This window comes from Oncorhynchus clarkii, chromosome 21 (genome assembly GCF_045791955.1).
Source record: "Oncorhynchus clarkii lewisi isolate Uvic-CL-2024 chromosome 21, UVic_Ocla_1.0, whole genome shotgun sequence".
NCBI lineage: Eukaryota > Metazoa > Chordata > Actinopteri > Salmoniformes > Salmonidae > Oncorhynchus > Oncorhynchus clarkii.
Genome location: NC_092167.1, coordinates 49,748,713 through 49,776,625, shown reverse-complemented (window position 1 = coordinate 49,776,625; position 27,913 = coordinate 49,748,713). Strand labels below are relative to the sequence as shown.

The following is a 27,913-nucleotide window of genomic DNA, read 5'->3' as shown; positions in this document are numbered from 1 at the left end:
AAAGCAGACTGAACCAGGTTTTCCTCCAGGAGTTTTTCCTGTGCTTAGCTCTATTACATTTCTTTTTATCCGGAAAAACTCCGTAGTTCTTGCCACCGACAAGCATACTCATAACATGATGCAGCCACCACCAGGCTTGAAAGTATGAAGAGAGGTACTCAGTGTCGTGTTGAGTTGGATTTGCCTCAAAGATAATGCCTAGTATTTATTTTGCAACATGTTTTGCAGTTCTACTTTAGTTCCTCATTGCAAACAGGAAGCATGTTTTTGAATATTTGTATTCTGTACAAGCTTCCTTTTTTTTCACTCTTTCAATTAGGTTAGTGGGTCATTCCAGAATTGGAGGACATTTTCTGTCCCACATGAAATTTCAAATAATCCATTGCCCAAAATACTAAAACACGCTCTTGTGTCAATGATACTTGTCCTGAGACAAAATGTAAATATAGTTGTAGAAAGACGTGGTTCCAAAATGATTTAAAATACCAAATAGCTTTCGAGCTAAAAAGCTAAAATAGCATTTTCCTCTTGTCCCACCTCTTGAAGCTAGGGGGCGCTATTTTTATGTTTGGAAAAATAACGTTCCCAAAGTAAACGGCCTATTTCTCAGGACCAAATGCTAGAATATGCATATAATTGACAGATTGGGATAGAAAACACTCTAAAGTTTCCAAAACTGTCCAAATATTGTCTGTGAGTATAACAGAACTGATATTGCAGGCGAAACCCTGAGGAAAATCAAACCAGGCAGTGGCTTCTATTTTGAAAACTCCATGTTCCATAGCCTCTCATTGCTCCATTTAAAGGGATATCAACCAGATTCATTTTCCTATTGCTTCCTCAGGGTGTCAACAGTCTTTATTTAGAAAAATGAGCCAGAACGATAACATCGCGTCAAGTGGTGACATGAGTTTTGCTCGCGCAACAGAATTTGGACAGTTATTGCTTTTCCCTCTCCTACTGTGAAAGACATTTGCGGTTGATATATTATTGATTATATATTTTAAAAACAACCTGAAGATTGATTAAAAAAAATATTTGACATGTTTCTGTGAACATGAAACTGTGAAACTATTTGGAATTTGTCTGCGTTGTCGTGACCGCTCTTTCCTGTGGATTTCTGAACATAACGCGACAAACAAACGCAGGTATTTGGATATAAAAACAATCTTTATGGAACAAAAGGAACATTTGTTGTGTAACTGGGAGTCTCGTGAGTGAAAACATCCGAAGATCATCAAAGGTAAACGATTAATTTGATTGCTTTTCTGATTTTCGTGACCTAGCTACTTAATGCTTAGTGTACATAATGTTTTATTATGCTATCGATAAACTTACACAAACGCTTGGATTGCTTTCGCTGTAAAGCATAATTTCAAACTCTGAGATGACAGGTGGATTAACAAAAGGCTAAGCTGTGTTTTGCAATATTGCACTTGTGATTTCATGAATATTCATATTTTTTTGTAATATTATTTGACTGTGGTGCTATGCTATTCAGCGGTTGCTGATGACAATTATCCCGCTTAAGGGATGATTAGCATCAAGAAATTAAGGACCAACTTGCACATCATATATAACAGTTAAAATACGTTTTAAAATCTACTTTTTTTGTATGATTTTGTTGATATATGTCTCTTGTAATTGTTACAACAATTTGTTTAATCATCAACATATTTTAAATTATATAAATTATGCACTGAAGGTTGTGTCCCACAGCATGCACACAGCCCTGTTACCAAAACCTATTTCCCCAGGAAGCAGGAAGAGAAAAAACAATGAGTCAAATGTAACGATGTGTGCTGGGAGTCATGAATAATTTAATATATAAATTAAACATAATCCAAAACAAGATACACGAACAACGCACAGACAGGAAACTGAAACAGAAACAATGACTCCTGGGGAAGGAGCCAAAGGAAGTGACATATATAAGGAAGGAACCAAAGGGAGGGACATATATAGGGAAGGAACCAAAGGGAGGGACATATATAGGGAAGCAACCAAAGGAAGTGACATATATAGGGAAGGTAATCAATGAGGTGATGGAGTCCAGGTGAGTGTCATAATGCGCTAATGCGCGTGACGATGGTGACAGGTGTGCCCCATAACGAGCAGCCCGGTGACCAAGAGTCCGGAGGGCGAGCACACGTAACAGACACAGAGGAAATGACATCATCAAGCATTTTGTTTTATACCTTGGGTAGACCAAAGGCAAGTCCTCTCTTCTATTTATCATAGTTTTCCCAAAATCTTTTCAGCCTTGATTGAGTGACTCCAACCAACAAAGCCCTGTTCCTCATATTTTTCAAAATAAAGACATTTAAATTTTTCATAGTTTTCTGTTTTTATTTATATAACTAAGTTTGTATAACTAAGTTTTCTACAGCTAGCATCTATTCCTGAGAAGAAGATAACATTCCGGATCCCTCCGGAACTTTCATTACGCACACCTGGCCCCCATTCCCACGGATTGTACTTGTATTTATGTGCCCAGGGGTGGGGTCGATTATTGTTCCAATATCCGTTGGTTCGTGTGAGTACCTGTTCTGTGTTGTTTTGGCTTTCGTGCCGCGTGTATTGTGCAGATGATTACTGGTCTTGTCCCGTATCCTGGGAGAAGCTCTGCCAAATCAAAAAAAAGGACCACTCATCTCCAAGATTCAAAGTTAACAACTCGGTTAGGCAAATAGAGGGCACATCCCTAAGAAGAACCCTGTTTCGTACAGCTGAGGAAGGACGTAACCAGTTCGCACATTCAGAGAGAGAGAGAGAGAGAGAGAGAGACAGAAAGAGAGAGAGAGGGAGAGAGAGAGACAGAGAGAAGAGGGAGAGAGTCATTGCAGCAATAGTCACCAACTAAACCCTGAAGAAGTACAGGTTGCAAAGATTGACAGCAAGAGTTTTTTTGGAGTATCAAGGAGGAGGTGGACAAAACTGGCAAATGAAAATGTCTACGGGTACCAGAGGAAGAAACACGAGTGGATTTCTGCCACAATGAGATCAACGGTGAGAGGATTATTTTACATGACGACGTCAGCAGGCGGTTACGACAGAGCCTGGGCGCAAACCCAGGGACTCTGATGGCACAGCTGGCGCTGCAGTACAGCGCCCTTAACCATTGCGCCACCCGGGAGGCCTTATTTTATTGACAACAACAAAAAACTTCACCGGATGCACGTCATCGACACATCCAATTTTGGAGAAGCCTGACACGTGTCATCACGTGTGACATCACAAGCAAGAAATGTGTGTGAGGAATGCAGCAATGATAACTATACCCTCCAAAGCCACTACACAGCCACCTATCACATCTCCTACCTTCAGTGGGCTCGCTGTGGACAAAGAGCACAAAAAAAGGTTCCCGGAGCAAAGATCACGTTGGAAAAAAAAACAAGACAACAAATGTTGAACGAATCCCCCGAAGAAGAACTGATGGAAACTTTTGAACATTTTGCTCCGGAAGTTCAGGCATCATCTCTATAACATCAGACATGCGTTTCTCACAGGTCCCAGCAGCTGAACCTTCCTGTAAATTAACGTCCATGTTGACTTCTCTGACAACTACGGCTGCAAGTACAGCGCTCAAGTACAAGCTGTCCATGTTGATTCATCACACCATCAGGTCACTATGCACACTGGGGTTTTACTGTGCATCACACCAACAGGTCACTATGCACACTGGGGTTTTACTGTGCATCACACCAACAGGTCACTATGCACACTGGGGTTTACTGTGCATCACACCAACAGGCCACTATGCACACTAGGGTTTTACTGTGCATCACACCAACAGGTCACTATGCACACTGGGGTTTTACTGTGCATCACACCAACAGGTCACTATGCACACTGGGGTTTACTGTGCATCACACCAACAGGCCACTATGCACACTGGGGTTTTACTGTGCATCACACCAACAGGTCACTATGCACACTGGGGTTTTACTGTGCATCACACCAACAGGTCACTATGCACACTGGGGTTTACTGTGTGGGGAGGGGGGGGCATCTGACCCTACCTCCTTCTGTATCGGCATCCAGACTGAAGGGACCACCTGCCAAACGGAAGCACCTGGAGCCCATCCCGAGGGAAATCCGATGGAGATGCCAGGATGTGACAAACATCCATTTTATTTTTAAGCGACTGTCCTTGCACACAGGACAAGCAGAGTGGTACATTTTTTTCTCCCCCTCTTTTGTACTGAAATGTTCAAGAAAAGGTTTTACAAGAGGAATCTGGAACTACTTTGAAGCCAGTTAAAGGGGGTACATTGAAGAGGAGGGCCGACAGGCTTGTAAAGCCAAAGAGTTTCATATGCCCACGTCATTGTCCCTGTACCAAGCTCTGAGCGAGGGACAATCCAAGGTGAACTTGTTTTAGAATAAGGAGCAAGCTGTGGAGGAAGCTGTGAAAGAAATGCCAGCTACACCTTCCAGCCGTTACCGTCCACAATGAGGCTCCACCAGGTGGTCACTCTTTCACCTGCGGAAAAGTTCTCTACCGAGACGTCAGCTACACAGCACACCAGAAGACCCCCCCCTACACAGCACACCAAGACCCCCCCCCTACACAGCACACCAAGAACCTCCCTACACAGCACTCCAAGAACCCCCCTACACAGCACACCAGAAGACCCCCGCTACACAGAGCACCAAGACCCCCCCCTACACAGCACACCAAGACCCCCCCCTACACAGCACACCAGAAAACCCCCCCTACACAGCACACCAAGACCCCACCCTACACAGCACACCAGAATACCCCCCCTACACAGCACACCAAGACCCCCCCTACACAGCACACCAAGACCCCCCCCTACACAGCACACCAAGACCCCCCCTACACAGCACACCAAGACCCCCCTACACAGCACACCAAGACCCCCCCTACACAGCACACCAAGACCCCCCCTACACAGCACACCAAGACCCCCCCTACACAGCACACCAAGACCCCCCCTACACAGCACACCAAGACCCCCCCTACACAGCACACCAAGACCCCCCCTACACAGCACACCAAGACCCCCTCCCTACACAGCACACCAAGACCTCCCCTACACAGCACACCAAGACCCCCCCTACACAGCACACCAAGACCCCCCCTGCACAGCACACCAAGACCTCCCCTACACAGCACACCAAGACCCCCCCCTACACAGCACACCAAGACCCCCCCTACACAGCACACCAAGACCCCCCCTACACAGCAATCCCCCCCCCTACACAGCACACCAAGACCCCCCCTACACAGCACACCAAGACCTGTGATATCCTGCCAACCATCCAGCCAACCAACCATCCAACCAACCATCCATCCATCTATCCAACCATCCTGCCAACCATCCAGCCAACCAACCATCCAACCAACCATCCATCCATCTATCCAACCATCCATCCAACCATCCAGCCAACCAACCATCCAACCAACCATCCATCCATCTATCCAACCATCCATCCATCCAGTCAGCCAGTCAGCCAACCTGCCAGGCAGCCTGCCAACCATCCAGCCAGCCTGCCAACCAGCCAGCCAACCATCCAACCATACAACTAGCAGACTTACACCAATCATCAAGAATATCTCTTCCCAATGTGTCATGTCTTTAGGAGACTCTGTAACTAGCTTACATCATGTGTGATTGTTACGGATGCAAGTATCCTGTGTTTGTATCCTGTGTGTGTGTGTGTTTCTTTTCTCTCCTTCTCCCCTCACAGGTGAAAATCATCACTCCCCAATCAGTCACCAATCCAATCAATCATCAATCATCAATCAGAAGACACACCTCCTCCTTTTTCCTATCCAATCACAGATCATTTCCCTTGGTTTAAAAACCCCATCAGTTGTTTGCTCTAGAGCTCAATCTCTCTGTAAATACCATGTCTCTAGGTCTCTGTGGTTCACGCTCTCTGTGTATTAACCTCTCTTTTGTTTGAGCACCTCCATAGCACTTTGTCATCACCTGTGAGTATTGTTTTGGTTATGGTGTTTCTTTGTTTGCTAGTGGGAAAAGGGGAAACCAAGACAAGTCGCCCATGGGCATACACTACCCGTAGGTAGACTTAGTTAGAACTGGGCGGACCACCCACTGTATTTTTGGTTAGTTAGCTGTTGTTAAAATAGGCTAGTCTAGCTTAGGTGTGTTTTGGATGCTTATTGTTTCTTTCCTTGGGTCCAAGGAATCTTGTTGGAAGAGTTTAAAAATTGCTTACCCGAACGCATTGTAGTTTACCTAAACGAACAGAAAGTATCCTCCCTGGCAGAAGCGTCTGTTGGCAGACGAGTTTGTGTTGACGCACAAGAGTGTTTTCGGCTCAAACTGAGAGTAGAGCCACTGAGTTTCCTACCTTTAGCCCTAGTCGGCCAGCAGTAGTCTATCAAGCACGCCAGAAGAATGAGCGTTCCTGTTTCTATTGTCATAAAGTGGGACATATGATTAATGATTACTTCATGCTTAAACGCAAACAAGGGATGCCTCTTCGTGCCAAGCCGCCAACAGGTGTTGCTCTAATTCGTACGGTTGTGAGATCTGCAACAAAACAGGCGCCTCAAGGTAACTGCAGTTTGAAAGTCTCAGTCCCCGACCGCAGTTATGAACCATTCATTTCCGAGGGGTTTGTGTCCCTAACGAATGACGGAGCGTCTCAGCGTCCGGTTAAAATCCTTAGAGATACTGGTGCGGCGCAGTCGTTTATATTGTCTGATGTGCTGCCCTTATCTGACGATACATACTGTGGTTCCAGTGTGTTAGTGCAGGGTATTGAAATGGGTTTTGTCCCAGTGCCATTGCACTTTGTGAAAGTACACTGAGTTAATCAGTGGAATATTCAGAGTGGGGGTACGTCCTATGTTGCCAGTGAAAGGTGTGACCTTTATAATGGGTAACAATATTGCCGGAGGAAAGGTAGCACCCGTATTGGAAGTATAGGATAAAAGTGACCACTCTCTCTCGAATGAGCTGGCACAGAGTTATCCACATGTGTTCCCCGCTTGTGCTGTCACTCGTGCTCAGGCACGACAAGAGGGTGACGTGATAGTGTCGAACACTGTTCTGTTCAAAGAGGATGATCAAGAGGATGGATTGTGATACCTCTGAGAAGCTGATCACCTCTGACAAACAGCCCAGGAAAGAATCAAAGAACGTTGAACTTATTGCTGATGCAATACAGTTACCAGTCACTCGTGAGCAGCTGATTGCTAACTAAAAGATTGACAACAAGCTTGCTAAATGTTTTTCTAGTGTTGTCTCATTGGAAGATAAGAAGAAGAACGTGGCTTACTTCATTGATGGTAATCTCCTCATGCGTAAATGGAAATCCCATGTTGACGAGGGTGGAGATTGGAATGCTGTTTACCAAATAGTGATTCCTACAGCCTTTTGACAAAATGTGTTATCCCTTGCTCATGATCACCAGTGGTCTGGTCATTTAGGAATCACAAAGACTTATGATCGGATCCTTCTGCATTTCTTTTGGCCGGGTTTAAAACAAGATGTGGCTCAGTTCTGTCGGACATGCCACACATGTCAGATAACAGGAAAACCAAATCAGGTTATTCCTCCCGCTCCTCTTTGTCCCATACCTGTCATAGGTGAACCATTTGAGCATGTGGTGGTTGATTGTGTCGGACCGTTACCGAAGACAAAATCGGGTAACCAGTTTTTGTTAACAATAATGTGTATGGCTGCAAGATACCCCGAGGCCATTCCTCTGCGAAGGATTATAGCCCCGGTAGTGAGTAAAGCCTTAATAAAATTATTCACGACATTCGGGTTACCTAAGGTGGTACAGAGCGATCAAGGTACCAATTTCCTATCCAAGCTCTTCAAGCAGGTGTTAAAATCCTTATCAATTACACACCGTGTGTCAAGCGCCTATCACCGAGTCTCAGGGTGCGCTTGAAAGATGGCATCAGACACTGAAGTCTATGCTACGTAAATATTGTTTGGAATCTGAGAAAGATTGGGATGAGTGAGTTCCTCTAGTGTTTGCTGCTCGTGAAACTGTGCAGGAGTCCCTAGGTTTCAGCCCGGCTGAATTAATGTTTGTCACACAGTGAGAGGACCAATGGAAGTCCTTAAAGAACAGTTCTTGTCCCAAGAGTTGTGTACAGGAGCTGATAATGTATTGGCAGATGCTTTGTCTCATGTGTAAAAATGAAGAATGTTGTATGTTTTGCAAGGTTGTTGTTGTGAGTGTCATTAATACTGTGGTCGCAATCCCCCCTAGGGTTGCTCTTTTAAGGGTGGGAGTGTTACGGATACAAGTATCCTGTGTGTATCCTGTGTTTTCTTTTCTCCTCCCCTCACAGGTGAAAATCATCACTCCCCAATCAGTCACCAATCCAATCATCAATCAGAAGACACACCTCCTCCTGTTTCCTACCCAATCACAGTTAATTTCCCTTGGTTTAAAAACCCCATCAGTTGTTTGCTCTAGAGCTCAATCTCTCTGTAAATGCCATGTCTGTAGGTCTCTGTGTTTCACTCTCTCTATGTATTAACCTCTTTTGTTTGAGCACCTCCATAGCACTTTGTCATCACCTGTGAGTATTATTTTTGGTTATAGTGTTTGTTTGATTGCTGGTGGGAAAAGGGGAAACCAAGACAAGTCGCCCATGGGCATACACTACCCGTAGGTAGACTTTGTTAAATACACTAGTTAGAACTGGGCGGACCACCCACTGTGTTTTTGGTTAGTTAGCTGTTAAAATAGGCTAGTCTAGCTTAGGGGTGTTTTGGATGCTTATTGTTTCTTTCCTTGGGTCCAGCTCAGCCCCTTTCCCCCCCCCCCCATTACCGTGTGTTTTCAAATAAACCTTCAGTTTGACGGTAGATTTCAGTTGTCCTGGTTATTACGTTCACACTTTTACTTTGTCACTATTAGAATTGCATGAGTTATGTTACGGGTCTCATTACCATCCCCCCCCCTAGACTGTCGGGCCAAAAGGGATTCGTAACAGTGATGATATTTCATAAATTAATGGGACTACAGAGATAGTTGGTAGGGGTTGTGGGTTAGGGTCCACGTTTAGTTCACATGTCCAAACACTGGCACCAGTCCAGGCGAACTCGGACAAACTTCAAAAAGTTATATTCCAGGTCGAATAAACTGGTCAAATTAAGTAGAGAATCAATCTTCAGGATGTTATTATCATATATCCATTAACGTTCCAACCGGAGCATTCGTTTTTGTCTACAGAGTAATGGAACGCATGGCGATATCAAGAGAAATGCGCGTGACCAGGAACTGGCATTCTGCCAGACCACTGACTCAAATAGCTGCCATCCGGTCCCACATCACACTAGAGGCTTCATTCCACGTTCTACTGACTGTTGACATCTAGTGGAAGGCGTAGGAAGTGTGAACAGATCCATATCTTACTGGGAGGTGAATAGGCGATGAGTTAAATCAACCAGCCCCAGAATTTCCACTTCCTGTTTGGAAGTTTGCCTGCCCTATGAGTTCTGTTATACTCACAGACATAATTCAAACAGTTTTAGAAACTTCAGAGTGTTTTCTATCAAATAGTAGTAATAATAATAATAATAATAATAATAATAATAATAATAATAATAATAATAATAATATGCATATATTAGCATCTGGGACAGAGTAGGAGGCAGTTCACTATGGGTACGCAATTCATTCAAAGTGAAAATGCTGCCCCCTATCCCTAAAAAGTTAACCATCAATAATGATAAACCACCTGGTGGGACACTTTTGAGAACAGTAGCAGACTTTATTACCACCAGGTATAGACAACTTAGATGGTAAACTATAGAGAACAGTAGCAGACTTTATTACCACCAGGTATATACAACCTAGATGGTAAACTATAGAGAATGGTAGCAGACTGTATTGACACCCCTATTTGTCAGATCTTTAACCAAAAACCTAAAGGAGTGGGTGTGTCCACAGGCGTGGAAGGAAGTTAAACTAATTCCACTGCCTAAAAATAGTAAAGCACCCTTTTCTGGCTCTAACAGCCGACCAATCAGTTTGCTGCCTGTTCTTAGTAAACTGATGGAGAGAATTCTGTTTTTACAAATACAACGGTATTTTTCAGAGAACAACTACTAACTTTCAGCAAGCCTATAGAGAAGGGCACTCAACTTGTACGGCACTGACTCAGATGACTGATGATTGGTTAAAATAAATGGATAATGAGATGATAGTTGGAGCTGTACTGTTAGATTTCAGTGCAACATTTGATGTTATTGATCATCACTTGTTATTAAAAAAAAATGAACACACATCACGTGGTTGGAGAGTTATTTATCCAATAGAACCCGGAGAGTGTTCGTCAATGGAAGCTTCTCTAACAACATATGTACAGTGCGGTGTCCCTCAGGGCAGTTCCTTTGGGCCATTAGTGTTCTCTATTCTTTACAAAGGATTTGTTTTCTGGTCTTACACGCAGCTAGAATGACTCTGTATGCGGATGGTTCCACACTCTCCATGTCAACATCCGAATCCAGTGGGGTCACTGACATTCTAAATAAGGAGTTCCAGTCAGTATCAGAATGTTTAATAAAAAAATTAATAAAATTAAAATAATTGTGTTTGGTTCAAAACATTCTCAGACCTAAAACCTCAAATGGAGTTGTACATTAAGGGTGTTACCACAGAACAAAAATACATATTTCACTGGATGTTTTCACACTACCAAATATGGAATTGAGAGGAAGCCCAGTAGCCGGCAGTGGGAGATGGAATGAGATGGATTTTGGCCTAGATTCTGCACATTTTATCATCAATGCAGTTTTCTGTTCCCAGAACTAAAATCTGTTATGAACAGAGTGGACTAAGTTTTGAAGACTTTGCCAGAGTTTTTAAAAATCATGTTTTGAAAAACTGCAAAGGTGAATTGAGTTATTGCACACAGAGTAGTTGTTCCATAAAGGAATTATGCAGATGCATGTTAGAACTGACCAATAGGATCTCACTAGCTCGTTCTTGGCTCTGTCCACCTCCTTGCTTGTTCTGCCAGGGTGTGGTCTGTCTTGGTGTAGTTATGAAACTCTTGCTCCAAACAGAGAAGCCTTGCTCTTAACACTAGAACTGCTAAAGCAGTCATATTGACTGCTCATGAATTCATTTATTTTATTACTCTGACATTTTTAAACTTCCGTTCTTTACTTTCCCTAAATAAGTATAGATTACACATTGCCGTTATTAGAATTGTAATATGTCCTCCCGAGGGGCGCAGCGGTCTAAGGCACTGCATTTCTACAGACCTGGGTTCGATCCTAGGCTGTCACACAACTGGCCCAGCGTCGTCCGGGTTAGGAGAGGGTTTGGCCCAGCGTCGTCCGGGTTAGGGGAGGGTTTGGGCCAGCGTCATCCTGGTTAGGGGAGGCTTTGGCCCAGCGTCATCCGGGTTAGGGGAGGCTTTGGCCCAGGGTCGTCTAGGTTAGGGGAGGGTTCGGCCAGCGTCGACCGGCCGGCCGGGATTAACCTTGTCTCATCGCGCTCTAGTGACTCATTGTGGCTGGCCGCTGGCAAGCTGACCCCGGTCGGCCTGCTGGATGGTGTTTCCGCCGACACATTGGTGCGGCTGTCTTCCGGGTTAAGCGAGCAGTGTGTCAAGAACAGTGCGGGTTGGCAGGGTCGTGTTTCTGAGGATGCATGGCTCTCAACCTTTGCCTCTCCCGAATCCGTGCGGGAGTTGCAGCGATTGGCCAAGACCTTAACGACCAATTGGAGAGAGAAATTATTATTTTAATAATAAATACATATTTAAATTTCACAAACAAAACTGGAGTTACAGCCAGTTTTAGGAGGGCATGGTCTTATTTGAATGGTTTTCCCTTCTCCCGACAGCAGGGCCTCTCCTCCCGACAGCAGGGCCTCTCCTTCTCCTCTGGTACAAACAACCTAGACATTATCCTCAGAGATATATACGTATGCACACACACATATAAATTACTCATAATGGTCTGGATATGTATTTCTGCATAAACACTGAGATTCTCTCTGCAATATTGAAACAAACAACACAGTTATCATACAGCTGGGTTATTCCACCTCAGAAAGCAAGAGAAAGAGGATTTCCACACCCACCACATCAGATTGTTATGCATGTAGTTGGAAATAGATACAATAAGCATTTCTGCAACATTATTTGAAATATAATTTAATCTCTGAGAAATTAAGCTAATTTGTAAATTGTTAATTTGTAAATTGTTAATTTGTAAATTGTAAATTGTTATATATATCGGATGTATATAACATTCAATAAATATAGTACCTAACATCCAGTTTGGACAGAAAGTCATTCTAACAATGATTAAAACGTATGGAATTCAAAACAATTGTGAAAAGCCAACCACGTTCTCTATGTCAACAAGTAGTATGAAGCTGCGTCTTAAAGAATTGTTTATTCATACTATATTGTATTCTCTGTGATATTGGTAATGGTTTTCATTTTTTCTGTTCAGAGAAAATAGCCATTGAAGTCACATGGTGTGAAAGTATCAGGGTTTTACCCAATAGGTGCCCTGATCTATTGAAAAACCCTTTTAAATGTATCACAACATTTAGTTTGTAGCTTTGAGTAGAAGACCTTTTTCTCAAGATGAAAATATGTTGTGGTCATCGTCACAATTCAAGCCAGTCCTCCATGAAAGCAATCCAGTTGGTCATTTTCTAAGCAACCTAATGTGTCAGATGTTTGGTTCTATATTTATTGATATTACATGAATCGTACAAATTGAAATTGCCAGTTTGGGTGCAATCAAATAGCATAATTTCTCAAACTGTCTTAAAACAAAAATAAACATTGGAGGAATACTTATCTGTTTCAAACTACAAAAACCAATTCAGAATCAAATCTAATCCAATTGTATTTGCTACTTTCTTCGTAGAGAACAGGTGTAGAATAACCGTGAAATGATTACGGGTCCTTTTCCAGCAATTCCGAGTTAAAGAAAAATAATTATGAAACGAGGAATACATACACAGTGAAAAACGACTAGAAATAACTAGTAAAAGGAAACAGGAAATAACATGGCTATAAACAGGAAATAACATGGCTATGTATAGGAAATAGGAAATAACATGGCTATATACAGGAAATAGGAAATAACATGGCTATATACAGGAAACAGGAAATAACATGGCTATATACAGGAAATAGGAAATAACATGGCTATATACAGGAAATAGGAAATAACATGGCTATATACAGGAAATAGGAGATAACATGGCTATATACAGGAAACAGGAAATAACATGGCTATATACAGGAAACAGGAAATAACATGGCTATATACAGGAAACAGGAAATAACATGGCTATATACAGGAAATAGGAAATAACATGGCTATGTATAGGAAATAGGAAATAACATGGCTATATATAGGAAATAGGAAATAACATGGCTATATACAGGAAATAGGAAATAACATGGCTATATACAGGAAATAGGAAATAACATGGCTATATACAGGAAATAGGAAATAAAATGACTATATACAGGAAATAGGAAATACCATGGCTATATATAGGAAATAACATGGCTATATACAGGAAACAGGAAATAAAATGGCTATAAACAGGAAATAAAATGGCTATATACAGGAAATATGAAATAACATGGCTATATACAGGAAATATGAAATAACATGGCTATATACAGGAAATAGGAAATAACATGGCTATATACAGGAAATAGGAAATAACATGGCTATACACAGGAAATAGGAAATAACATGGCTATATACAGGAAATAGGAAATAAAATGGCTATATACAGGAAATAGGAAATAACATGGCTATATACAGGAAATAGGAAATACCATGGCTATATATAGGAAATAACATGGCTATATACAGAAAACAGGAAATAAAATGGCTATATACAGGAAACAGGAAATAACATGGCTATATATAGGAAATAGGAAATACCATGGCTATATATAGGAAATAACATGGCTATATACAGGAAACAGGAAATAAAATGGCTATATACAGGAAACAGGAAATAACATGGCTATATACAGGAAACAGGAAATAACATGGCTATATACAGGAAACAGGAAATAACATGGCTATATACAGGAAGTATGAAATAACATGGCTATATACAGGAAATAGGAAATAACATGGCTATATACAGGAAATAGGAAATACCATGGCTATATATAGGAAATAACATGGCTATACACAGGAAATAGGAAATAACATGGCTATATACAGGAAATAGGAAATAAAATGGCTATATACAGGAAATAGGAAATAACATGGCTATATACAGGAAATAGGAAATACCATGGCTATATATAGGAAATAACATGGCTATATACAGAAAACAGGAAATAAAATGGCTATATACAGGAAACAGGAAATAACATGGCTATATATAGGAAATAGGAAATACCATGGCTATATATAGGAAATAACATGGCTATATACAGGAAACAGGAAACAAAATGGCTATATACAGGAAACAGGAAATAACATGGCTATATACAGGAAACAGGAAATAACATGGCTATATACAGGAAATATGAAATAACATGGCTATATACAGGAAGTATGAAATAACATGGCTATATACAGGAAATAGGAAATAACATGGCTATATACAGGAAATAGGAAATACCATGGCTATATATAGGAAATAACATGGCTATATACAGGAAACAGGAAATAAAATGGCTATATACAGGAAACAGGAAATAACATGGCTATATACAGGAAACAGGAAATAACATGGCTATATACAGGAAATAGGAAATAACATGGCTATATACAAGAAATAGCAAATAACATGGCTATATACAGGAAATAGGAAATAACATGGCTATATACAGGAAATAGGAAATAACATGGCTATATACAGGAAACAGGAAATAAAATGGCTATATACAGGAAACGGGAAATAAAATGGCTATATACAGGAAATAGGAAATAACATGGCTATATACAGGAAATAGGAAATAACATGGCTATATATAGGAAATAACATGGCTATATACAGGAAATAACATGGCTATATATAGGAAATTACATGGCTATATACAGGAAATAGGAAATACCATGGCTATAAACAGGAAATAGGAAATAACATGGCTATATATAGGAAATAGGAAATAAAATGGCTATATACTGGAAATAACATGGCTATATATAGGAAATAACATGGCTATATACAGGAAATTGGAAATAACATGGCTATATACAGGACATAGGAAATAACATGGCTATATACAGGAAACATGAAATAAAATGGCTATATACAGGAAATAGGAAATACCATGGCTATATATAGGAAATAACATGGCTATATACAGGAAACAGGAAATAAAATGGCTATATACAGGAAACAGGAAATAAAATGGCTATATACAGGAAATAGGAAATAACATGGCTATATACAGGAAATAGGAAATAAAATGGCTATATACTGGAAATAACATGGCTATATATAGGAAATAACATGGCTATATACAGGAAATTGGAAATAACATGGCTATATACAGAACATAGGAAATAACATGGCTATATACAGGAAATATGAAATAACATGGCTATATACAGGAAATTGGAAATAACATGGCTATATATAGGAAATAAGAAATAACATGGCTATATACAGGAAATAGGAAATAACATGGCTATATACAGGAAACAGGAAATAACATGGCTATATACAGGAAGTGGGAAATAACATGGCTATATTCAGGAAATAGGAAATGACATGGCTATATATAGGAAATAGGAAATAACATGGCTATATACAGGAAATAGGAAATTACATGGCTACATTCAGGAAATAGGAAATAACATGGCTATATATAGGAAGTGGGAGATAACATGGCTATATACAGGAAACAGGAAATAACATGGCTATATACAGGAAACAGGAAATAACATGGCTATATACAGGAAATTGGAAATAACATGGCTATATACAGGAAATATGAAATAACATGGCTATATACAGGAAATAGGAAATAACATGGCTATATATAGGAAATAGGAAATAACATGGCTATATATAGGAAATAGGAAATAACATGGCTATATATAGGACATAGGAAATAACATGGCTATGTATAGGAAATAGGAAATAACATGGCTATATACAGGAAATAGGAAATAACATGGCTGTATACAAGAAACAGGAAATAACATGGCTGTATACAGGAAGTGGGAAATAACATGGCTATATACAGGAAATGGGAAATAACATGGCTATATATAGGAAATGGGAAATAACATGGCTATATACAGGAAATAGGAAATGACATGGCTATATACAGGAAATAGGAAATAACATGGCTATATACAGGAAATGGGAAATAACATGGCTATATACAGGAAATAGGAAATTACATGGTTAAATACAGGGAGTACCAGGTCGATGTGTAGTGGTAGGAGGTCATTTAGGTAGCTATGTACTTATACTGTAGGTAGGAGTAAAGCAACACGGAAACAGGATATATAATAGACAGTGGATTGAAGATAAAGAACAGCTTATGTAAACAAGCCGTGATGCAGAGGATCTGAGTGGTGTGTGTGTGTGTGGTGTGGTGTGTGTGGTGTGGTGTGTATGTGTGGTGTGTGTGTGGTGTGTGGTGTGTGTGTGTGGTGTGTCTGTGTGTGTGTGGTGTGTGGTGTGTGTGTGTGTGTGTGTGTGGTGTGTGTGTGTGGGGTATGTGGTGTGTGTGGTGTGTGTGTGTGTGTGGGGTGTGTGGTGTGTGTGTGTGTGTGTGTGTGTGTGTGTGTGTGGTGTGTGTTTGTGGTGTGTGTGTGGTGTGTGTGTGTGTGTGTGTGTGTTTGTGGTGTGTGTGTGTATGTGTGGTGTGTGTATTTGTGGTGTGTGGTGTGTGTGTGTGGTGTGCGTGTGGTGTGTGTTTGTGTGGTGCGAGTGTGTGTGTGTGTGTGGTGTGTGTGTGGTGTGTGTATTTGTGGTGTGTGTGTGTGTGTGTGTGTGTGTGTGTGTGTGTGTGTGTGTGTGTGTGTGTGTGGTGTGTGTGTGTGGTGTGTGTGTGGTGTGTGTATTTGTGGTGTGTGTGTGTGTGTGGTGTGTGTGTGTGTGGTGTGTGTGTGTGTGTGTGTGTGTGTGTGTGTGTGTGTGTGTGTGTGGTGTGTGTTTGTGGTGTGTGTTTGTGGTGTGTGTGATGTGTGTGTGTGTATGTGTGGTGTGTGTATTTGTGGTGTGTGGTGTGTGTGTGTGGTGTGCGTGTGGTGTGTGTTTGTGTGGTGCGAGTGTGTGTGTGTGTATTTGTGGTGTGTGTGTGTGTGTGGTGTGTGTGTGGTGTGTGTATTTGTGGTGTGTGTGTGTGTGTGGTGTGTGTGTGGTGTGTGTGTGTGTGTGGTTGTGTGGTGCGAGTGTGTGTGTGTGTGGTGAGTGTGTGAGTGTGTGTGTGGTTTGTGACCCAAAACAATGTAGTTAATTAGCAGTAAATGACCATCTCCATCTCCATGTAAAAGACAGTGAGAGAGAGAGAGAGAGAGAGAGACACAGAGAGAGAGAGAGAGAGAGAGAGACAGTGAGAGAGAGAGAGAGAGAGAGAGAGAGAGAGAGAGAGAGAGAGACACAGAGAGAGACACAGAGAGAGACACAGAGAGAGAGAGAGAGGCGGGTGGGGTCAAGTTTCTGTGACCTGGTGTAAAAAGTCATTTCACCTCCTAGCTCTCACTAATGAACTTTTTCCACCTTGTAACAGGGTTCACTACATCTCTACTTGCTCATTTTCCCCTCATCTCTGTCTCTGTCTCTCTCTCCCCTCCTCCCCATGTTCTTAACTGACTTGCCTAGTTCAATAAGGGTCAAAATAAAACAAAAAATCATCATAACTGTTTTAATTTTCTCTGACCACGTTTCCCATTACCTTTTGTTGCCGTAGTAACACATTTCCTCAAGCGGAAACTCACTCAGCTGGTCTAAACCCTTCGTCTTCTGTAACACCACATCTCACAAAATTATCAACATAAAAACAACCTGCCAATTTGACCGATTTCCCAAAAGTCTTGTCCAGGAACCTGTTTACCTCACCTTACCTCAAACAGTCGGGTGTTTTGAAACGACATAACCTGTTTCAGAGCCGGGTGTTTTGAAACGACATAACCTGTTTCAGAGCCGGGTGTTTTGAAACGACATAACCTGTTTCAGAGCCGGGTGTTTGCAACCCACAATTTTAACTGAACTTGCAAACTTCCCAAACCATAATAACTCAATTACAAACCATAATAACTCGAGCTCCAACAGCTCATTGGGGATAAACGGTGGTACATTTGAAATCGTTACCCTTGTTGACGGAGAAAAAAGTGCCGTAATTTGAATAAACATTCCTTTAAGAAGTACACCATGCTCAACCATACGATCAACAAGACTCTCTTCTTTAAGAAGTACACCATGCTCAACCATACGATCTACAAGACACTCTTCTTTAAGAAGTACACCATGCTCAACCATCCCATCTACCAGACACTCTTCTTTAAGAAGTACACCATGTTCAACCATCCCATCTACCAGACACTCTTCTTTAAGAAGTACACCATGCTCAACCATACGATCAACCAGAAGTACACCATGCTCAACCCTCCGATCTACAAGACACTCTTCTTTAAGAAGTACACCATGCTCAACCATACGATCTACAAGACACTCTTCTTTAAGAAGTACACCATGCTCAACCATACGATCTACAAGACACTCTTCTTTAAGAAGTACACCATGCTCAACCCTCCGATCTACAAGACACTCTTCTTTAAGAAGTACACCATGCTCAACCATACGATCAACCAGACTCTCTTCTACCTCTTCCGTCTACCCCCTCCTTTTTCGAACATTCTGTTAAAAATCGCGCAACATTTCAGCGTCCTGCTACTCATGCCAGGAATATAGTATATGCATATGATTAGTATGTGTGGATAGAAAACACTCTGAAGTTTCTAAAACTGGTTAAATCACGGCTGTGACTATAACAGAGCGTGTGTTTCATCGAAAAGCGCAAGAAAAACTGCTCTCTGAAAGCTAAAAATAATTTCCATGCGTCACTTTCATGTATTGTTTCAGGGACACCAAATTAAATAGGGCCGAGATTGCAATTCCTACAGCCTCCACACGATGTCGCCAGTCTTGTCATTTTCCTGGGAGTTATTTCTTGGTCAAACAAAGGAGAGAGAATCCATTCCATCCGGTCTCCGACAGGACGTCTTGGAAGAGAGATTTCCCAAACATGATTTGAAGACGTGGAGCTATTGAATACACATCGCCCCGTTTTCAATTTGATAGATTATTAACGTTTACTAATACCTAAAGTTGGATTACAAAAGTATTTTGAAGTGTTTTGTGAAAGTTTATCGTCGACTTTTTTAATTTAAAAAAATGACGCTGCGTTTTGAAACTGTGTTTTTTTCTGAATTACACAGTTTCCATAGATGGATATTTTGGGTATATATGGACCGATTTAATCGAAAAAAAGACCCAATAGTGATGTTTATGGGGCATATAGGAGTGCCAACAAAGAAGCGCGTCAAAGGTAATGAATGTTTTATATTTTATTTCTGCTATTTGTGTAGCGCCGGCTACGCTAATTCTTTTGTTTACGTCGCCTTCAGGTATTTCGGGGTGTTGCATGCTATCAGATAATAGCTTCTCATGCTTTCGCCGAAAAGCATTTTAAAAATCTGACATGTTGGCTAGGTTCACAACGAGTGTAGCTTTAATTCAATACCCTGCATGTGTGTTTTAATGAACGTTTGAGTTTTAACGAGTACATTTAGCATTTAGCGTAGCGCATTGGCATTTCCAGGTGTCTAGTTGAGACATCTGCGTCTCAGGTAGGAGCAAGAAGTTTTAAGAAAAACCACCACCGTCTTACTCATCCACGACGCATAATCAACATTTTCATAGTCTACCTTCTCTCCTACGGCGACCAGAAACTCCTCCACAGTGACAGTAGCTTCAGTAACACACCTGAAGCCGTGCTGAAGTGACAGGGAAGGCGTCCCCATACAACTGACAGGGACGGCATTGCTCATACAACTCCCAGCATGTGCCAACACTCCAGAGAGAGAGAGACTTTTATGTTGAGGTATTTCACCCAGTAGATATGGGAGTTTATCAAAAAACATGTTTTTTTTTATTTTCTCTCTCTCTCTCTCTCTCTCTCTCTCTCCCTCCACAGGGATGCAGGGATACTGGCCCATGTTGACTCCAAATGCTTCCCACAGTTGTGTCAAGTTGGCTGGATGTCCTTTGGGTGGTGGACCATTCCTGATAAACACAGGAAACTGTTGAGTGTGGAAAAACCCAGCAGCTTTGCAGTTCTTGACACAAACCAGTGCACCTGGCACCTCCTACCATACCCCGTTCAAAGGCACTTCAAACTTTTCTCTTGCCCATTCACCCTCTGAATGGCAGACACACACAATCCATGTCTCAATTTGTCTCAAGTCTTAAAAATCCTTCTTTAAACCCGTCTCCTCCCCTTCATCTAAACTGATTTAAGTGAATTTAACAAGTGACGTCGATAAGGGATCAAAGCTTTCACCTGGATTCACTTGGTCAGTCTATTTCATGGAAAGAGCAGGTATTCCTAATGTTTTGTAAACTATGTATCTAGTATGGTCATACATTGGACAGGAGGTTAGGAAGTGCAGCTCAGTTTCCACCTCATTTTGTGGGCAGTGAGCACATAGCCTGCCTTCTCTTGAGAGCCGTGTCTGCCTACGGCGGCCTTTCTCAATAGCAAGGCTATGCTCACTGAGTCTGTACATAGTCAAAGCTTTCCTTAATTTTGGGTCAGTCACAGTGGTCAGGTATTCTGCCACTGTGTACTCTCTGTTTAAGGCCAAATAGCATTCTAGTTTGCTCTGTTTTTTTGTTAATTCTTTCCAATGAGTTAAGTAGTTATGTTTTTGTTTTCTCATGATTTGGTTGGGTCTAATTGTGCTGTTGTCCTGTGGCTCTGTGGGGTTTCTCAATAGCATGTCTGCCTACGGCGGCCTTTCTCAATAGCAAGGCTGTGAGTCTGCACATTTTCTTAATTTGGGGTCAGTACAGTGCAGTACAGTACAGTGGTACACCATCACACCTTCCTCTCATATCCTCTCTCTATTCATCCACTCCCATGTGGTTGCTCTCTGCAGTGGTTTGGTCTGTGGATGCTATGATGTTAGCCTCTGTGGGGGGGGGGGATGAGTGCCTCTCACTTTTCACCACAAAATCTTTCTCTCTGTCTCTCTGTCTCTCTCTCTCTCTCTCTCTCCCTCTGTCTCTCTTTCTGTCTCTCTCTCTCTCTCTGTCTCTCTCTGTCTCTCTCTCTCTCTCTCTCCCTCTGTCTCTCTTTCTGTCTCTCTGTCTCTCTCTCTCTCACTCTCTCTCTTTCTCTCCCCCTTCCCCCACTGCATCACATACGGGGATGAAGGATTGAGATGGAAGAGGTGAAGGAGTGAGTCAGACAGAAGAGAAGGGAGGGACAGAGGGAACGGAGGGAAGGAGAGCGAAATAGGGAGAGAGTTGAGAGAGAGAGAATGATATGTGTATATATTTATCTTCATCTAGTCTTGGCTGATCCAAGATCTGTCTATATACCACTCTATCACCCCCCTCCCACTCCACCCCTACCCCTGCTGCATTGTTCCATCTATCCGTCTCTCATCTCTCTATCTTTTATCTCTCCCTCACAGTAGAGGGAGTATTAAGAACTGTATCCAGCTGTGTGCCTCTCTCTCTCTCCCTCCTCTCTCCCTCCTTCCACCCTTCATCCCTCGACAGTGAAAAATCCATTATTCTATTCCTGTCTCTAACCCCCTCCCCCACTCCTCCCCCACTCCTCCTCTCCATCACCCCGTCCCTCTCTCCGCAGGACTGTCTGTTCCCGCTGTGACATATATCTCTCCATCTTCTTTTTTAACAGTATCAGCTTTTAAAACCATATCTCAGTTTATTTTCTCTTTCTTGTTTTGTTGCTTTGTATTTTTATATATATATATAATACATTTTTTCCACATTTAATAGGCTGTGAGCCCACAGAGAGGGAAGGAGAGAGAGAGAGAGAGAGACAGAGAGAGATGGAGAGAGAGAGACAGAGAGAGAGAGAGATACCAATCAAAAGTTTGGACACTCCTATGCATTCAAGGGTTTTTCTTTATTTTTACTATTTTCTACATTGTAGAATAATAGTGAAGACATCAAAACTATTAAATAACACATATGGAATCATGTAGTAACCAACAAAAAGTTTTTAAAAAATCATAATATATTTTCTATTTTAGATTCTTCAAAAGTAGCCACCCTTTGTCTTGGTGACAGCTTTGCACTCTATTGGCATTCTCTCAACCAGCTTCACCTGGAATGCTTTTCCAACAGTCTTGAAGGAGTTCCCACATGTGCTGAGCACTTGTTGGCTGCTTTTCCTTCACTCTGAGGTCCAACTCATCTCTAACCAACTCAAGTAGAGGTCAGGTCATCTGATGCAGCACTCCATCACTCTCCTTCTTGGTCATAAAGCCCTTACACAGCCTGGAGGTGTGTGGCGTCATTGTCCTGTTGAAAAACAAAACAAATGGTAGTCCCATGCTGGTTAAGTTTGCCTTGAATTCTAGATAAATCACAGACAGTGTCATCAGCAAAGCACCCCCACACCATCACACATCCTCCTCCTCCATGCTTCACGGTGGGAACCACACATGCGGAGATCATCCATTCACCTAATTCTGGGTCTTCCTTTCCAGTTAGCATCATAGCGCTTGATGTTTTTTTGTGATTTCACATTTAAAAAATGATCATTTTTAAGATAAAACTATAATAACTATAATAACGTCACCATACAATTGATTCAAACACACTGTTTCGCAACGAAGGTCTACAGTAGCCTCAACAGCACTCTGTAGGGTAGCACCGTGGTGTAGTCGGAGGACCGCTAGCTTCCATCCTCCTCTGGGTACATTGACTTCAATACAAAACCTAGCTGGCTCACGGTTCTCAACCCTTTCCATAGACTTACACAGTAATTATAACAACTTCAGGAGAACGTCCTCTAACCTATCAGAGCTCTTGAAGCATGAACTGACATGTTGTCCACCCAATGAAAGGATCAGAGAATGAGCTACTAGCTACAGCTAGTTAGCACTGCAGTGCATCATATGTGGTGAATAGTTGATTCAAAGGGATGCTATGTTAGCTAGCTGGCTATAGCAGAGGGATGCTATGTTAGCTAGCTGGTTATAACAGAGGGATGATATGTTAGCTAGCTGGGTAAACACAGAGGGATGCTATGTTAGCTAGCTAGCTATAACAGAGGGATGCTATGTTAGCTAACTGGCTATAACAGAGGGATGCTATGTTAGCTAACTGGCTCTGTAAGCTTTTGGTTTTACTAATTTGTTGCCACTGGGGACTGCTGGTGTAAGTGCTAAACTGCTTACTGACTGTACATTGTAATGTTACTCCATGATTGTAGCAGGTTTACTAACGCTTTAGCTATATTAGCTATGTTGACTAGGACATTACTTTAGTTAATATGGAGACACCGATGTAGGCAGTGTGAAGAGGCTTCGCTTCAAACGTTTTTTTCCCCTGCCTGGTCACATACAGCTGCTTGTGTTGTTCATTGAAGTCCACAAGTGAAGGGAAAGGGTGAGAGGAGGAGAGCCAATAACGTCGATGCGAGAAGGAATTCAACGTGGCTGCTATGAAACTGTGAACTGTGTTTATGCGTGATCAGGGGTTTATTCATTCCGTCGATTCTGTTGGAAAAACATTCCATGTGTCACTGTCTGTCAAATCAAATGTGTCTCTTGACATCCTTGCAACACCGTATCCCCACATAATTTTACATTTTAAGTGTCTCAAATAGTTATAGATAGAGACTCTCACACCCCTCCTTTTAAAACCACCTCTCTCCCCTTCCCTCTCTCCCCTTCCGTCTCTCCTTCCCTCTCCCCTTCCCTCTCTCCCCTTCCCTCTCTCCCCTTCCCTCTCTCCTTCAATCTCCCCTTCCCTCTCTCCCCTTCCATCTCTCCCCATCCCTCACTCTCACTCTTTCTAAAAATGAACCCCTTACCTTCTGCCTCCATCTCCTGTGTGAAACTGGCCTTTCCTCTGATGCCTTTGCACAATCCATATTCTCCTCTCCCCCTCCTTCCCTCTCTTCCAATCCCCCTCTCTCTAAGTGAAATTAGGTTGACTAGCAGACAGTAGAGAGAGGATAAGAGAAATGGAGGGAGAGGAGAGGTGGAGGGAGAGGTGGAGGGAGAAGGGGAAGGGAGAGATGTAGGAAAGGAGAAGTGGAGGGAGAGATGGAGGGAGAGGACAGATGGAGGAGAGGTGGAGGGAGAGGTGGAGGGAGAGATGGAGGGAGAGGAGAGATGGAGGGAGAGGAGAGGTGGAGGGAGAGGAGAGGTGGAGGGAGAGGAGAGATGGAGGGAGAGGACAGATGGAGGAAGAGGAGAGGTGGAGGGAGAGGAGAGATGGAGGGAGAGGAGAGGTGGAGGGAGAGGACAGATGGAGGGAGAGGACAGATGGAGGGAGAGGAGAGGTGGAGGGAGAGATGGAGGGAGAGGAGAGATGGAGGGAGAGGAGAGGTGGAGGGAGAGGAGAGGTGGAGGGAGAGGAGAGATGGAGGGAGAGGACAGATGGAGGAAGAGGAGAGGTGGAGGGAGAGTAGAGATGGAGGGAGAGGAGAGGTGGAGAGAGAGGACAGATGGAGGGAGAGGACAGATGGAGGGAGAGGAGAGGTGGAGGGAGAGGAGAGGTGGAGGGAGAGATGGAGGGAGAGGACAGATGGAGGGAGAGGAGAGGTGGAGGGAGAGGACAGATGGAGGGAGAGGACAGATGGAGGGAGAGAGATGGAGGGAGAGGACAGATGGAGGGAGAGGACAGATGGAGGGAGAGGAGAGGCGGAGGGAGAGGACAGATGGAGGGAGAGGAGAGGTGGAGGGAGAGGAGAGGTGGAGGGAGAGGTGGAGGGAGAGGAGAGGTGGAGGGAGAGGAGAGGTGGAGGGAGAGGACAGATGGAGGGAGAGGAGAGGTGGAGGGAGAGGAGAGGTGGAGGGAGAGGACAGAGGTAGGTAGAGGAGAGGTGGAGGGAGAGGAGAGGTGGAGGGAGAGATGCAGGGAGAGGACAGATGGAGGGAGAGGAGAGGTGGAGGGAGAGTAGAGGTGGAGGGAGAGTGGAGGGAGAGGAGAGGTGGAGGGAGAGGAGAGATGGAGGGAGAGGAGAGGTAGAGGGAGAGATGGAGGGAGAGGAGAGATGGAGGGAGAGGAGAGATGGAGGGAGAGGAGAGATGGAGGGAGAGGAGATGTGGAGGGAGAGGAGAGGTGGAGGGAGAGGAGAGATGGAGGGATAGGAGATGTGGAGGGAGAGGAGAGGTGGAGGGAGAGGAGAGGTGGAGGGAGAGGAGAGATGGAGGGAGAGGAGAGGTGGAGGAAAGGGATGATGGAACAGGACTGGAACACGCTGTTAAAATACAGTACACGATAAACAACCTCATTTACAGATCGTCAACATTCCGATCCCCGTTGCGCACCTTGTTGCTAACGACAACAGCGATTCATCACCATCATCATCAACACCACCAACACCGCCACCATCATCATTACCATAGTCATTATCTTCATGATTACGGTTGGCAAAGCATCAGAGGAGGGAATAAATGGAATCAGCATCGTAAATGGTACGCAGCCTCACAACAATAACACTGTCAGGAACACGGTGGGAGAAACCGTGTTTACCGTATTTAGTGACTTGATGAATAAAGGATAACTGTCATAGAGAAAAGAAGAGAGAGACTTGGAGACAAAGTGTTTATTCTGTGAGTGTGTTAATCTCTCCCTCCATCTCTCCTCTCCCTCCATCTCCCTCCATCTCTCCCTCCATCGTTTATTCTGTGAGTGTGTTAATCTCTCCCTCCACCTCTCCTCTCCCTCCATCTCGCCCTCCATTGTTTATTCTGTGAGTGTGTTAATCTCTCCCTCCACCTCTCCTCTCCCTCCATCTCCCTCCATCTCTCCCTCCATCGTTTATTCTGTGAGTGTGTTAATCTCTCCCTCCACCTCTCCTCTCCCTCCATCTCGCCCTCCATTGTTTATTCTGTGAGTGTGTTAATCTCTCCCTCCATCTCTCCTTCTCTTTTCTCTTGTCTCTTCTTTCCCCATATCTTGTTATGATATTTGTTTTCCTGTTCTGCTTCTGAGTGCTTCCTGTCTATTCTTAATTGTTTCAATGATACCGCTGCTTCTCTGCCCCTTCCTTCCTTATCTCCTCCCTCTCCCTCCTCTCTCCCTCCTCCCTCTCCCCTCCCTCTCTCTCCTCCCTCCCTCTCTCTCCTCCCTCTCCCTCCATCTCCTCCCTCCCTCTCCCTCCTCCCTCTCTCTCCTCCCTCTCTCTCCTCCCTCTCCCTCCTCCCTCTCTCTCCTCCCTCTCTCTCCTCCCTCTCTCTCCTCCCTCTCCCTCCATCTCCTCCCTCCCTCCCTCTCCCTCCTCCCTCTCTCTCCTCCCTCTCCCTCCTCCCTCTCTCTCCTCCCTCTCTCTCCTCCCTCTCCCTCCATCTCCTCCCTCCCTCCCTCTCCCTCCTCCCTCTCTCTCCTCCCTCTCCCTCTCTCTCCTCCCTCTCTCTCCTCCCTCCCCCCTCCTTAATTTGTCTTTTCAGTTTTTCTATTTTCCTCCACACAATGATTTCAAAACATTCTTATACCCCACAGCATTCCACCTCTACCTCTCTCTCCACCTCTCTCTCTACATTTCTCTCCACCTCTCTCTCCACCTCTCTACTGTCTCTTTACCCCTCTTACAAAAGGGAAAATAAATAAACATAAATGTGGGTTGTATTTACAATGGTGTTTGTTGTGGCAACAGGTCACAAATCTTACTGCTAAGATGGCACACTGTGGTATTTTACCGAATAGATATAGGATGGTCTCTCTCTCTCTCTCTCTCTCTCTCTCTCTCTCTCTCTCTGTCTCTCTCTCTCTCTCTCTCTGTCTCTCTCTCTCTCTCTCTCTGTCTCTCACTCTCTCTCTCTCTCGGTCTCTCTCTCTCTCTCTGTCTCTCTCTCTCTCTCTGTCTCTCTCTCTCTGTCTCTGTCTCTGTCTCTGTCTCTCTCTCTCTGTCTCTCTCTCTCCTCAGTTCAATACAATTTAATACAATTTGCAAAACTGATGTTACAACGTTTACCATCAGAAACTTTCCTTGTCCTTTCGTGGTCCTCCAAAAATATATACTTGCAGATGCCTTTCTGTGTTGTATAACAACAATGACAGCTGTATGCCAGGCAGCAGTGTGTTCTCTGTCAAATAACAGGTTTGCAACAGTCCTGTTGTGTGAGCAGTCGGCAAACAACATTTTCCAGGTTCTCCCTCTGAACTCTGTGTTTAGAATTGATTCTTCTTCCTGTCTTTGGTTTAATTTCTGCTGGAAATGCAACAAAAATAGTGGAGTCTCTCAGTCAATGCTGCGGCTGTCGCTGCCTCACCAGTAGCACTTTGAATTTAGATAGCTAGCACGATTAAGATTGGTCTTTTAACTCACTCTCTGTCAATCATTTCCTCCCGTGTTGATCTTCAGTTGTACAATTTGATTATTTATATATTTTTTTGCTAATGGTGTTAAAGTACAAGTTAAAGTAGAAAAAGGAAAATAAATAAGCATAATTATGTGTTGTATTTAAAATGGTGTTTGTTCTTCACTGGTTGACCTTGTGGCAACAGGTCACACATCTTGCTGCTGTGATGTCACACTGTGGAATTTCACCCAATAGATATGGGAGTTTATCAAAATTGGGTTTGTTTACTAGTTCTTTGTGGATCTGTGTAATCTGAGGAAAATATGTCTCTCTAATATGGTCATACATTGGGCAGGAGGTTAGGAAGTGCAGCTCAGTTTCCACCTCATTTTGTGGGCAGTGAGCACATAGCCTGTCTTCTCTTGAGAGCCATGTCTGCCTAAGGC

At 43.1% G+C, this 27,913-nt stretch overlaps 1 protein-coding gene across 1 annotated transcript in view; it reads left to right on the top strand.

Annotated features, from left to right (window-relative positions):
* The first annotated feature begins 2,076 nt into the window (after positions 1–2,076).
* The window catches only part of LOC139379247 (uncharacterized), a 110,364-nt gene continuing 84,527 nt past the window's right edge, over positions 2,077–27,913 (top strand). The window contains exons 1-3 of the mRNA XM_071122045.1: positions 2,077–2,151; positions 4,578–4,850; positions 4,947–5,270. Of these exons, the coding sequence (XP_070978146.1) occupies positions 2,077–2,151; positions 4,578–4,850; positions 4,947–5,270 (672 nt within the window). The remainder of the gene's footprint in view (positions 2,152–4,577; positions 4,851–4,946; positions 5,271–27,913) is intronic.